At 34.9% G+C, this 14,021-nt stretch overlaps 1 protein-coding gene across 1 annotated transcript in view; it reads right to left on the minus strand.

Moving 5' to 3' along the window:
* Nucleotides 1–317: 317 nt before the first annotated feature.
* CTF2A (FAD/NAD(P)-binding oxidoreductase family protein) overlaps nt 318–14,021 on the minus strand; it is a 29,503-nt gene continuing 15,799 nt past the window's right edge. Inside the window, exons 4-6 of the mRNA XM_089811753.1 lie at nt 11,668–11,830; nt 1,244–1,472; nt 318–982 (exon numbers count right to left, since the gene is read on the minus strand). Of these exons, the coding sequence (XP_089667879.1) occupies nt 456–982; nt 1,244–1,472; nt 11,668–11,830 (919 nt within the window). The 3' untranslated portion in view covers nt 318–455. The remainder of the gene's footprint in view (nt 983–1,243; nt 1,473–11,667; nt 11,831–14,021) is intronic.

Below are 14,021 nucleotides of genomic sequence, written 5' to 3' on the forward strand. Positions count from 1 at the left end.
ACATTTTGAGGAGAGAAAACATTGAAGTATGTTAAATAACTGAAGCTTTACAAAACTGATACGTTCTTCACAAGTTTCATCAAAGATTATGAAAATTAATTTTATAAAGCATCAACAATCCAATAACAAGAAGACTAATAATCATTGACATCTATAAATAATTACTACTTTCCATCATTTCATATTGATAGGAAGAACTGAATTTGAACTTATTGGAATACCATCCGGAGAACTTCAAATTAACAAAAAAATTATTAATTTTAACTTTAAGTATGAAGCAAAACGAATGATATATTCTACCTTTTCTGCAACGTGGGTGGAGCTGTAAATAGAGAATAAATGGATTTAGTGGGGATTTGATAGAATTAGAACTATAACTTGGGCTGGTAGGCACGCCCAAGGCGCGACTCTTAAGATCACCATGATTTTCTTTCATTCACAAACACTGAAAAATCTCAAGGATTAGTATACAACAAACCACAGTCATATTTCGTGTGTTCTAAAAAAGGTTCTAATTGTGCAACTTTTGGTATAATTATGTTATCCCTTACTGAACAAATCAACTCATTCTCCCACTGCAAAAGAGCACCAACAATATTAGCTCTAACAGCTAAAGGAAAAATTCTAGACCATCTTTCATTTGTATAGGATTGTAATGCTTCCTCTACATTTAAATTGTCTTTTTTATCCATATCAAGTGCTTCCTTTAGCTTCCTAGCAAGTATAATAGAGTCCTCTAGTGCACAACATGCTCCTTGCCCAAGATTTGGTGTCATGGGATGCCATGCATCTCCTGCTAGTGCAATGCCACCTATTGTTGATTTTGGGCTTACAACAGGCCACAACCATCTGTCTACCAAAGGAGTTCGCAATATGGCTCCATCAGGTGTATTCTCAATAGCTTGAATGAGTTCTCTTGGCCACTCACGAACAAGTTGAAGGACCTCCTTCCTTAAGATAGTTGGATCTGTCATCTTTGGACCTGCCCAGACATTTGGTATTGAAAATTGGCAATAAGAAACCAAAAGTATGGACAATGATATAATTTCTGTCTTGGCTCTTTATTAAGAATTAAGCTTTATCGGTACAAACATTTACCCCATATAAACATGAACTCAATAAATTTATAGAACAATTGCATTTACGTAAATGAAAAAACCAACTACATATCAAATTCCTCTAAATTTCATGACAAAGTCATGAGTTTCAGTTTTATTTCACAAGTTTCTTTTAGCAAGCAAACCTGGTGAAGGGCTATTGAAGCAGACAAACCAATAGACTTTAGAAGATGTAATAGGGACATAGCCAGCACGAATTCCCTTGCCATAGATATAATGCACTTTCTGAGCAAAAGGTTGTCCACTAGGATAAACACCCAATCCACGATAAGCACAATGTCCAACATAACGAGGTTCGGAGAAGCCCATCCATCTTGCAACAACTGAACGGACCCCATCACAACCTATAAGAATCTGTAGGGTTCAAACTTGAATTAATCTCACAAAGGAAAGAATTTAAACAATGAAAATGTTCCAAGGAACTTTAACGCTCAACTATAAACTATATGAATAAATTGACACCCAAGGGTATTATATCAGAGTTCTAGACATTTCAATTTATTCTCCACCTATGAATTGAAAAATGTTCACTATCAGATAATGAATAGTAAGATGCTTCAAAATTTACTATTTCTAAGAGTATTGCGCGAAATTATTACTTTTTCTTTTGTTTAACAATTTAAAGCACTCTCCCCCAACAGCTTTCATACACAAGAAAGCACACTATAAAGCCTAGGAATTTTTTTTGGCTTTAAAGCTGCACCTAATGGGTAACTAATCGATCATTTAACATAAACTTGCACCCAATGTTGTGTTTTTAAGCCACATTATCATGAGTGGTTTAGCACAAAGAAAATTGGAGATGAGGCTCAACCATGGATGATCATTATGTAATTGTTTTACCTTACCACAAGACCCTTACCCAGGGGTAGAAACACAAGACCCTTACCCAAAATGAATCCGATCCCCAAAAAATGATCATTATGTAATTGTTTTACCTTACCACAAGACCCTTACCCAGGGGTAGAAACACAAGACCCTTACCCAAAACGTATCCGAACCCCAAAAAATTTGAATGAGTTTCAAACCCAACTCCATACCCGAATCCAAACTGGCAACTTAGCATATCTTCAATATGATTTTTTTGAGGCCGATTTAAGCAATCACATGATCCACTTACAGCAGTGATAGCTTTCCAATCTACAATTTCAAATAAGTTTTACTGAATCAATATTCCCCCCTAAGGCTATACCAACGACCCCCATTTTTTATGATCCAGTATTAATGAGTGAATTTTAAATCTCCCTGGTCAGATTAAGAAATTTGTCAACTGATGTGACCCTTTTGTCTGCTACCACATTTCCAAATCATGTTTGACAACAATCCAATTCAAAAGAGTTTTAGATGGACCTATAAACCCAGATGTATTTGTTTATAAAGTTCCAAGGCTTGAAAACCCATGACTGCTATCCATGAGACCACAATTTGAATTCCTTTAAAAATACTAAGACCTCCAGCATTTAACATTCTATTATATATGTGTGTGTGTGTGTGTGTGTGGAAAATACATATTCAGACATATCATTAAGAATGATGACTAATAAAAGTGAAAATAATATAAACAAACAATGACCATATAGCAGCGACTGTGTACATAATGGAAACAAGGCAAGTCAAAGGAATAAAGGGGAAGCAAAATATACTAATACGTCGAACCTGCAGAAAAGTAAATCCAATAATAAAGAATAGAAAAATATTAGAAGAAGCAAACTCGAGACATCGGCTATAAAAGAACTCTCCGTCAAAAATACAGCGGATAGTGACAAGTCAATATGCCACATTCTGCAGACATAGTATTATCAAGGGAGCAACTTCAATAGATAAAATGAACAGAGCAGCTTATGGTTATGAAGACAATAACAATTTAAGATGAAACAAACAATAAAAAACTATGAGACGTGACTTAATAGTTAATATGCAGCAGCACAAAGACTCGATGAGCATATCAAAATGATCGCAGCAACTTATTAAAGTTGTTCTTCTCAAATTAATGGCAATAACCAAACACGATTCAGACATAGAGATAACAGGAAAATGGTAACATTTGGAAATCAGTAAAACCGACAAGTAATTAAATTGATATGCATGAATGTGATGAAGATGGTACATGTGCATTGTGAAGTAAGGATTTGATTCCTGCACATAACGTTGATCATAAAAATAGAGATGATTAAAATGGGGGAAATACCCATGTGATATATTGGTGAAGGCCCAATAAAAATAAGCCAAGTGATTCAGTAAAGAGGACACTAATAAATGGTGGCCATGTTTGACAAGAAAAATGATTCATTAAGACAACGATGAAGTTACTTAAGCTTAAGCAAACCAAGACAATCCTCACCGATTAAAACTTATGAAATATTAAATGATGCTATCATATCAATGGAAGTTTGAAATAAACAGCGATTGTCATTAATTTACTAATATTCAAAATCATGATTAATTGTTAAGGCAGCGATTATTGTTGGAGATCAACTTTTGGAAAAGCAGCAATCATTAACAGGTGTGATTATAATGTTGGGTTTAAAATAAAGAAAAGTCGCAACCTTTGTGTGAAAGGTTACAACAAAGGTATAAAAGAAAGAAAAATGAGTGGATTAAATTGTGTGGACACATGAAGAATAAGTATGTGGAATAAAAAAGTAAAATCAGAAGATTAGAATGTGTGTGCTGATAAGAAGAAATCAGATGTTAGTGAAGAATTAAAGGAGATCATTTAAGATTATTAAAAATGAGAGGATAAAGAGCAGAACGGTGAAGTAAGCAGAATAGAAGGTATATTCAAATTTGTTAAACCTGACATATAAATTCATATATTATAAGTGGATCAGAATAATAAATGAGAACTTAAATAAGGAAGATTACTGCTCTTTTCAAAGAGAATATAAAGGAGGGTATTTTGGGATATAAGTATAAATTCAAAGCGGATATAAATATCAGATTAAAGAAAAGAAGTTTTGAAGTAGAAGTGTTCATCATCAGTTGAGTATGCTACATTATCAAGGTGGAAGAACAGTTTGTGTGTAGCAGTTTGGTGCTCATGAAGATAAGCAGCGGGAGTTGGTGCTTATAAAACATAGAGTTTGCAGCCTCTAGTAGGTTGGTACATACAAATTATTGTAAAAGAACAAGTTCATATAAAAAGCAATTATTTTGTAGAGGTTTTCTCCTGCATTGGGTTTCCACGTAAATATTGTGTCATTGTGTTCATATGCAATTCAGTTATTGATTCTATTGTGTTGATTAAAAGTAGTTTTTATACTGATTCACCCCCTGCCTGCACCCCTCCCCCCCCCCCCCCCACTTAGTATAATCACGTGCTCTTCAAAGCAACCACTTTAAAGTATGACTAATTGCATTCATGGTAAGGGAAGACTCTTATTTACTCTTTTTGAGCTAATTGTTCCACACAACTTGTCTCCCATCTGACAGCCTCCTGACTCATTTGGCCCTCATGTGCAGTGCAGTCTAGCATTATAGCATCCTGAAGGTAAATGTCCACCTCCTCACCCTCATCCAGCTTGACCTCACCTTGTCTGGCAACAATGAGAACCAGGTAGAATGCCCGATAATTGCAGTTGCAACCTATAACATATCTTATAAGTTACCAGATTCTCTCTTGGACCTAAGAATTCCTGGTTCAGTTCTCCCAAAAGTGTGGTCCTTGTCAGATTCTATCAAAAGTCTGCCATAGAGACCAAATTTTGTTGGAATTTTCTCAAAGGAAGCCTAGCAGAATTCAAGCGACTTTTGAGTGACCTTGGATTCTAGCAAAGGAACCTAGACAGAATTTCAAAGAATTTGGTCAAAAAACACCTTTCCGTTTACTTTTTCAAAAAGTTTTTAATGCCAAATTAGACTCAAGCACGTGATTAGACCCAAATTACTAATCTTATTTAATTTGAATTAAATGCTACTTAAGAAGAATCAGGATGTATAAAAGTGTCACACATCTATTATGGAATGTATGTAATACACCATAATTTGTGCATATAGGCTAACATGTATAGAAAACTATGGATTGAACAAAATCTGAAGATAACTTTACTGTAGTTAAATCTGGATCCAAAGCCTTCTTTTTTGGCTTCATCCAGTCTGATTCAAAGCTACTTTCTTTGAATCATCAAGTATGACAATTAAATAATGTGTAAGGCTTACAATCTGGCACAAGCACAACATTGGCCTTAAACTGGCCTATAGCATTAGCTTTTGTGATTCTAATTTGCAACAGCAGAATGATAATTTGCTTAATAGTTTTTCATGATATTTGAGCATGATGGCTGATTATTAATGTTCACATTATTGTTTTTTAACTGAAACATTGATATGGTGGTATATGAACTTATTATATATATATATATATATATATATATATATATATATATATATATATTCTTGTACAGACAAACCCAAAACGAATCCGAACCCCAAAAAATTTGAATGAATTTCAAACCCAACTCCGTACCCGAATCCAAACCGGCAACTTAGCATATCTTCAATATGGTTTTTTGGGGCCGATTTAAGCGATCATATGATCCACCTCCAGCAGTGATATCTTTCCAATCTACAATTTCAAATAAGTTTTTGTGAATCAATATTCCCCCCTAAGGCTTTACCAACGACCCCCAGTTTGTATGATCCAGCATTAATGAGTGAATTTTAAATCTCCCTAGTCAGATTAAGAAATTTGTCAACTGATGTGACCCTTTTGCCTGCCACCACATTTCCAAATCAGTTTTGAAAACAATCCAATTCAAAAGAATTTTAGATGGACCTATAAACCCAGGATGTATTTGTTTATAAAGTTCCAAGGCTTGAAAACCCGTGACTGCTATCCATGAGACCACAATTCGAATTACTTTAAAAATACTAAGACCTTCAGCATTTAACATACTATCTTCACATTCCACGTGACCACACTTGGTTGAGATAATTGTTAAACAATTTTATTGCTATTAAAATTTCAGGTAGAAAATATTTTCTAATCAATTTTGTTGACGCTCCAAAATCTGTTTCAAAGCTACAAGGTTGGTATTGTGTTGAAGTTGGCATGTCCGCTTTGTGCCTGTTAGTTTTGTTTGACTTAAAAAGCAAAATTGCAACCAACAAATGCATCAGCACATCTAGTAAAGGTTGTAGTCCCAAACACAACATTTCAGTGAGGCTGGCTTTATGAAAATATTCGTATCATTGTCAAAACTTTGTTTTGTTCATTATCATGTTATCCATCTATATATCCACATATTGCTTACATGTGTAACAAAGAATTCACTCTAATCTTATCTATCAGAATACTCACAACTGTTTCAGACATACATTTATCTTTTTACAGATTTGCGAGAAACTGATACAATATCTAATTCAGGTACTGCAAATTTCAAGAACCCTGCATCAGCACATCTAGTAAAGGTTGTAATCCCAAACACATCATTTCAGTGAGGCTAGCTTTATGAAATATTCATATCACTGTCAAATCTTTGTTTTGTACATTGTCATGTTATCCATCTATATATCCACATTTTGGTTATATGTGTAACAGAGAAGTCACTCTAATCATATCTATCAGAATAGTCAACTGTTTCAGACATACGTTTATCTTTTTACAGATTTGGATGGAAACTGATACAATATCTAATGCAGGTACTGCAAATTTCAAGAACCCTGCATCAGCACATATAGTATAGGTTGTAGTCCCACACACAACATTTCAGTGAGGCTGGCTTTATGAAATATTTATATCATTCTCAAAACCTTGTTTTGTTCATTATCGTGTTATCCATCTATATATCGACATTTCGCTTACATGTGTAACAGAGAATTCACTCTAATCATATCTATCAGAATACTCACAACTGTTTCAGACATGCGTTTATCTTTTTACAGATACAATATCTAATTCAGGTATTGCAAATTTCAAGAACTCCACACCCCCCCCCCCCCCCCCCCACCACATAAATATATTTCTTGTACCAATACAATACCTTTTTGGATGAGTTACCTTTCAAACAAATTTCTTTTCAATCAACATGAGTTTTCCAAAACTTAGTTTACCATGTTCACAGACACTGTGCTTTCAAGCCCTAATCATTACTACACTAACAACTGACAAGATTTCTGATGTGTCAACAGGAGGTGAAGAGAAGAGCTTGCTAGAAGACATGAAATAGTTCAACTATCTTTGAGCATTGTGTTTACTTTAGGATCAAAAAGCAAAAATTCCCAGTTACACTCCAGCATGCACCTCTGTGAATGATGTCCATGCCTGTTTTAAATCCACAGGATCAACATTTACCTGGAGTGCATGCAGCTGTAATGTGCCCCGTTTCTTAAACTAAAGATTAAGTACAGTCTTCCATTGGCAAAGAAAAGCACAAATTGACAGTAGATTGTAGCAAAAGTTGGAATGCCATGGCTCACTAGTGGAGTCGTCTTCTTGAGTTTATCGTTGGCCATTTGTTACATCCCTTCCTTGTGGACATTCTAAATAACTATGTAACTGTTTCCCTCGAAGTGTGATGTTAATATGGAAGTATATTTATTATGAATATTATTGAATAATGATTCTTTTACATGAATAATGTAACTATGGATGGATGATGATGTATACTAAAAGGTCGAAGCACAATGCTTGCATTTGTAAGCACTATGCATTAACATGCAACTATCAATCAGATGAACCGGAAGTACATGTCTAGTCAAGGGAGGTCATTCTCATAGCCTATAGGTGAGCAGTCATAGGTGTGACCAATTAAGATATTTGTAGACTCGGATAGTAACGATAAGACCAGATCCCAATTATGCGCCTCTAGTGTAGGGTCAGGCCACTTCTGAAATAAGGTTGTGTGGGAAACCGATGGTCAATTTGTGGGAGGTAAAGCCTTGGATGATGCTCTCCCACCCTTAGGAACACATTAAAGACATAGATTACCAAAGAGGATCAAAGCACAGATTCTTCTTTTACAGGTTTCTGTTCTCTCTTGAATGTAATTAGTTATAGACTGTTGGTAATCCTCTTGTCATGTGAATGTAATTTTCATTTTAAGTATCATATTTCTTTTATATTTGAAGGCAGTTAAATAAGTTATTGGAAGGTTTCATATTCATGTGAAAAGGATACAATTTCTTTTCGTTGAAAGCTAGAGGAATTTTTAATTTAAATAAAATTGTTGGTAATTGCTTAGGATTTAATTTGTTATAGTTTAGCATGTTAGATATAGTAAGAGAGCTACTAGGTTTAGCACCAGACCTAGGAGCTCACCAGCCTTTCACTTAGAAAGCTGGAACCAACTCATAAGTATTTCAGAGGATGTGGAACCAACAAACCCAATGGGTTTAGGTCCATGACTTAGAGTCATTCATTTATAAATGACCAGAACCATGCATGACTACTATTGCTAAACAATTACCATCAGCTGATGAGACATTAACAAAAGTTATCGGACGATTTCAGAACGAGAGGTGCAAGTAGCCTTCAATTTAGAAACGGTTTAACCCTTCATCTAAACTAGATTAGTTTTTATTATTTAACCTAAATTAACAATCACAAAGACCATTGAATCTATCACGGCATATTATTTCTTAATTTTGAGGTAAGAAGAGTCCATCCGATACTAATAGTGAATCTCAAAAAAGGCATTTGTTAATTGATGGTAAGATAGTAATGCAAGGAACTAAAATCTCAATTACATGTTATGTAGACTAAGTACAAAACCCTAAAGCCAACAAAATCAAGAAATCCAAAGTAAACTTTGAACCCTGGATAATTGTCTAGGGGTCAAAATAAGACAAAGAAGGAATGCAAGATCATAACACTCGTGGTGAGCATCGAGGAGAGCACTTAGGTACTCTCACTCAAATTAGAAAGAGGAATCATTAATGAAGATAACTAATGAAATGGGAAGATTATAGCTTAAGAAGGGTACTTGGTGTCAGATGTCATGGGGTCTCGTAGAAACTACATAGGAAATGTTTAGCCATGAGGGAAACCTACCAACTCTCAAGAGTGGCAACTACCTAATAGGAGAACAAGAAGGCTGAGTTAGGCCAAAATCAACAAAGATAACCCAGAAATAGTTGCCAATCAATACTAGGAGAAAATTACTAGTGATTATCATACACACCACACCAAACGAATGAATGGATTGATAAGCAGTTAACATGGGCCTTACTCACAATATCAAAGAAGAGAAGGACGTCTTTGGACCTAGATCTACGGACGAATTGTAAGTGAAACCTATGAGACAAGGGAAGAGGCTTAAAAAATTGACACCTTCAAGAAAAAGAGCTGAAAGAAGGTCAAGAGGATGTGAATTTCTCAACCTTCAAAAAAAGAGTTAAAAAAAGTACTCCTAATAGAAAAATGATTGAATATACATCTAAAGGACTCAACAAGAAGTTAGGGTATTGATGATTTGAGTTTTATTCCACTACATGTAGAATCAAATACTCAATATTTATAAACAAAACACCAAACACTAAATCCTCTCTTGATACAAGATCACTTCTTATGCTAAGCTTGAAAGGTAAGATCATGAAATGACTTCAAGGCTATTTCAATTGTGGACACTCTCTCAGTTGAAATGATGTGATTTGCTTGATCGCTAAAGGGACTTACGCTGTTCACTAAGACTTGTCAATTCAATTTCTAAAAATTTGTCTTTACAATGTGCAATGAAAATAAACTTTGATTTCCCAACTCTTACGCCTCAACTTAAACTTAACCTCTATTTCTACTCCTAATTAGTTAGGCAAGGAATCATGGCTGAACTTAGACTCTACTAGGTGCAATCTTGTCAATGACTCCACTCACCTAGTGCAAGCTCTATGGTGGACTCAAATTATTTTCAAATCAGTATATCCTCTTCAATCACATCAAATGGATACAAACTAAAGATTCAATACCAGTTGAAGTTAAGTGTCTTCAATCGCGAATTAACCACATAAAGCACACTCACAATCAATAAGAGGCTAGTGGCCTAAAATTGTTCAAGTCAAGCAAGTAACACATACAATTCCTTTTATTCAACTAAATTCAACTACTTAAAGAAAATTCTATTCTAGCACCTTGAAATGAAAATCTTTTCTAAATGAGGGATGTAGATCACCACACAATAATGCAAACTTGATCACAACAATTCACCATGCAAAACACAACAATGAAAAGTAGAGCAAATTTGGCATTATAATACTGACAATTCTCAAACAACCTCCTCTACAAATGAGAAGGATGAAAGTTTATATAGGAGCCCCAATTACAATTAACGATCAAGATTGACTAAAAATCAAGGGGCCAGATTAAACCATTTTAAGCGCTAATTAGGGCAATAAAAGTAGACAATAGAAATGAAGCATAACAAAAAATTATCCAGTGAGAAAATTCAAAGGCTTGAGGACCAATAAGAAGAAAGGAAGTCGCCTAGCCATCATACAAACTCATCATCCAAGAGGTACACTCCTTCTCCTTCTCCCTTTAGCAAAATCAATGACCTTAAATAAAACTTCTCTGAGTTCCTCCATGTCAATACTAGGAAGGTTGTCATGCAATATCTCCATTACTTCTAACTTCTCCATGCAAGTTTCCGATGTGCTATCCCAATCTGAAGTGTTAATTAATAGGAATCGTGAGTGAGAGAAACCAATTCAAGTGGCTCTTCTCAAGGGAGTCTGTATCTATGAAATAAATTGATTCCAATCTTGCCTTAAGCTCACCCATCTCAAACTCACAACAGGCATCAATATCAAGATTAAGTAACTCCTTGATTGCAACAATGACCTACGAATGTATCCCCAAGATAGGACCCTCAATATACATACACTATTTGTGCACATGCTCATGTGTAGTCCTCTTGGTAATCAATGGAAGATACTAATGAAAAAAGTCATAAGCACTCTACCAAATAACTCCCTTTTGAGTCAAGATTGATGTGGGGATCGTCCTTAATGCCTTGAGACAAGGAATAAATTTAAGTTTTAATGCGCTGGAGTTCATTCCATATCTCATCCAATCCCTAGATTTTATCGATAAATATTGTGGTCCTTTCATGCTCTTGAACCATCTTAGTAAGAAAAGTCTCGGCATGATCTCTAAATAATTTAGCTCAATACATATTGGTACTGTATGAAGATCAAGAAATCTGCAACACAATACAGAGGACATTGCCTAGGAGCCTCTTAGTAGAAATAGGATTAATTATTAAATAAAAAATATCAGCAATCAGCACGTAATAACTAGTAATTATCCAATCATCAGAGCCAAAACTGGTGAACAAAATAATACATTCGGCATTCAAGAAGATTGATAATAATCACTGGAAAGATAAGTGATTTTCATTCACTCAGATACACATAGTCCAAGCTACAAGATTAATTAGTGTAAAGATTGAGAAATTGAAGTAATTTGGTGGATATCAGAATGGGAAAATTACAAATAAATAATAGTTTCTACTCTCTTCTGACTACTAATTTTCTTGGCAACCACTTTACACAGATTTTGTCAGGCTTTCAGACCTGCTAGCTTAAATTGTTATTCTTTATGGTTATCAAAGGATACCTTGGTTAGGATCTGTGTACCATCATCCAATATTAGATTTATCTGGCCATTTTTTGTCTGCTCAATTGTTTTGACACGTGAACCAAACGATATAGTGCCTTCAGGCATATTACGAGCAAGAGATTCCAAGAGTGCCTTGCGTTCCACGCCTCGCGCTTCTTGGCTGTTGCATTGTAAGGCAATAAATATTAAGAAGGGTAAAGCTAAAACACAGAATGATTCTAAGAGCCTTTAATAGATTGAGGCTAAAAACAACACATGAATTGCTAGTATAATAAGTGACAAGAAAACTTATTCAATAAGATGAGAGCTTGCACATTAAATAAAGAAACTATCATATGTATAAAGGAATGTCACTTGGTCAATGCTCATTAGTTTCCATTTCCAAAAAAATGCTGGAATTGGTTGTTCAAGTATAAGCCATAAAGTATTCATTTAATGATAAAACCTTCGTCCAAATGTAAAAGATACTCAAATCAAAATGCAATGACTAGAAATCGCCACAGTGAGACAACTGACTTATTTACTATTTTATTCCATTAACCAATACCTCCAAAGACCCCTGCAACCCCATCAAAACCAACAACAATCTGATCCTGAACTCAGGTTAGAATCTCCTTGGAACCATCCCATGTCCTTCAGAATTTCCAGACCTACCTGGAAACATACTATATAATTGACTATACTTTCAGGATGATTCTATGAAAACTTTGCTGGAACATATCTATATATGTGTGTATAATATAGAATGTGTGAGCGTGCATGCATAGAGTATAATTCTGGACAGAGTAATGAAATTTTAAATAACCAATCATGTGGCAAACTATCAAGAAGCTGATTCAAACTTAGATGTAGGAGTTTGGTGTGCAGATTCTGCCAAAAGAAATGGGAGGTCGGGTTTGTTTCTGTGTGTGTGTGTGTGATGTGGCAAACTATCAAGAAGCTGATTCAAACTTAGATGTAGGAGTTTGGTGCGCAGATTCTGCCAAAAAAATGGGAGGTCGGATTTGTGTGTGTGTGCACGTGTGTGTGCGTGCGTCTGTGTGTGTGTGTGCGTGCGTGTGTGCGTGTGCTCGCACGCGCGCGCGTGTGTGGGTGCATGTGTGTGCGCATATATATATATATATATATATATATATATATATATATATATATATATATATGCAGCCTAGAAACAGTAATTTAGTTCAGAATACCATAAAAACTAACAAATAAAAATATTGTGAAACCAAAATCACCTGAAAAAATTGGGGGCAAGGTTTTCCTATGGATTTGTCTACAGAAAACTTTAAAAAATATATAACTCGTAAACTGCCATAAAAAATCAAAAATACTACTTCCATGTCAATTTGTCAAGCGCAAACAACATGATAGATATGAAGAAAACACACACTGATACTGAGAGAGGGGGTGAATCTATATACAACAATTTTCACATGTTTAACTTGAGCAATCACAACAAAAATCCAAGGTTGCATGGGCAACGGGGTACTTGGGTACTTAGGGTACTGGTACGGGACAGGTATAACTATTTTTCAAAATAGGGAATGGGGGTACTTGGGTACATCATACTTTGTTTTGTTAATATAATTTAATATTTATAGAAAATCTGAGGATATGACAATGGTTTTTTTAAACAAGAATAATGATAAAGCTGCAGATGTGATGTAGTGTTTTCAGTTTCAAAATTGTAGCATGTTTGTAATAATAATATATAATAAATCAAATTCATTTGGTTGTGGCACCGTTTTCCTAATCTCGTAGCAGAAGAAAGATATTTCTGTGCAATACAAACTATCAGGTCCAGCAAGAAGACAAAGGTTCATTTTGACCTGTCAGCGGCTACCTCATCAAAGAAAAGTCAAAGAGTTATTATCTGGCAGCAGATTGTTCTTCTGTTTTTGTCAGCTTTCTCTTATTTAATACCAGAAGTGAACGAAGTGCAGGTGCAGTGGTGGACGTGTTTGCTGTTCGAACATAGAGAAGACACCAATACGGCAACAAACATCAGGTGCATACTTTTTATAATATTTTCAGTCTCTCAGTTATGTAAAAGAATTCAATTGCAAATACTGTATTCCGAATTCAAGTAATTGAAAAGATGTGGACATTACTCCAGATTTAACATTGTGAAATCCAAAAGTTTAGAAAACCTTATAATATTTCACTCAGAATAAGCCTTACGATTCAGGAACTTTACAAAAAACAAACAAGCAAACAAAAAGATCAAAGAAATCAAGCATGGTTATGACAATCCCAACAAAAAGTTATTCCACCAACCATGACAAGATATAGGGACAAGGAATTATATATAAAACAATGTGGTGCAAGAGAGCAGACAACTGAAATCAAAA

Source organism: Cupressus sempervirens, chromosome 11, assembly GCF_028749045.1.
Source record: "Cupressus sempervirens isolate cs-2001-9-10 chromosome 11, ASM2874904v1, whole genome shotgun sequence".
In the NCBI taxonomy this organism is placed as follows: domain Eukaryota; kingdom Viridiplantae; phylum Streptophyta; class Pinopsida; order Cupressales; family Cupressaceae; genus Cupressus; species Cupressus sempervirens.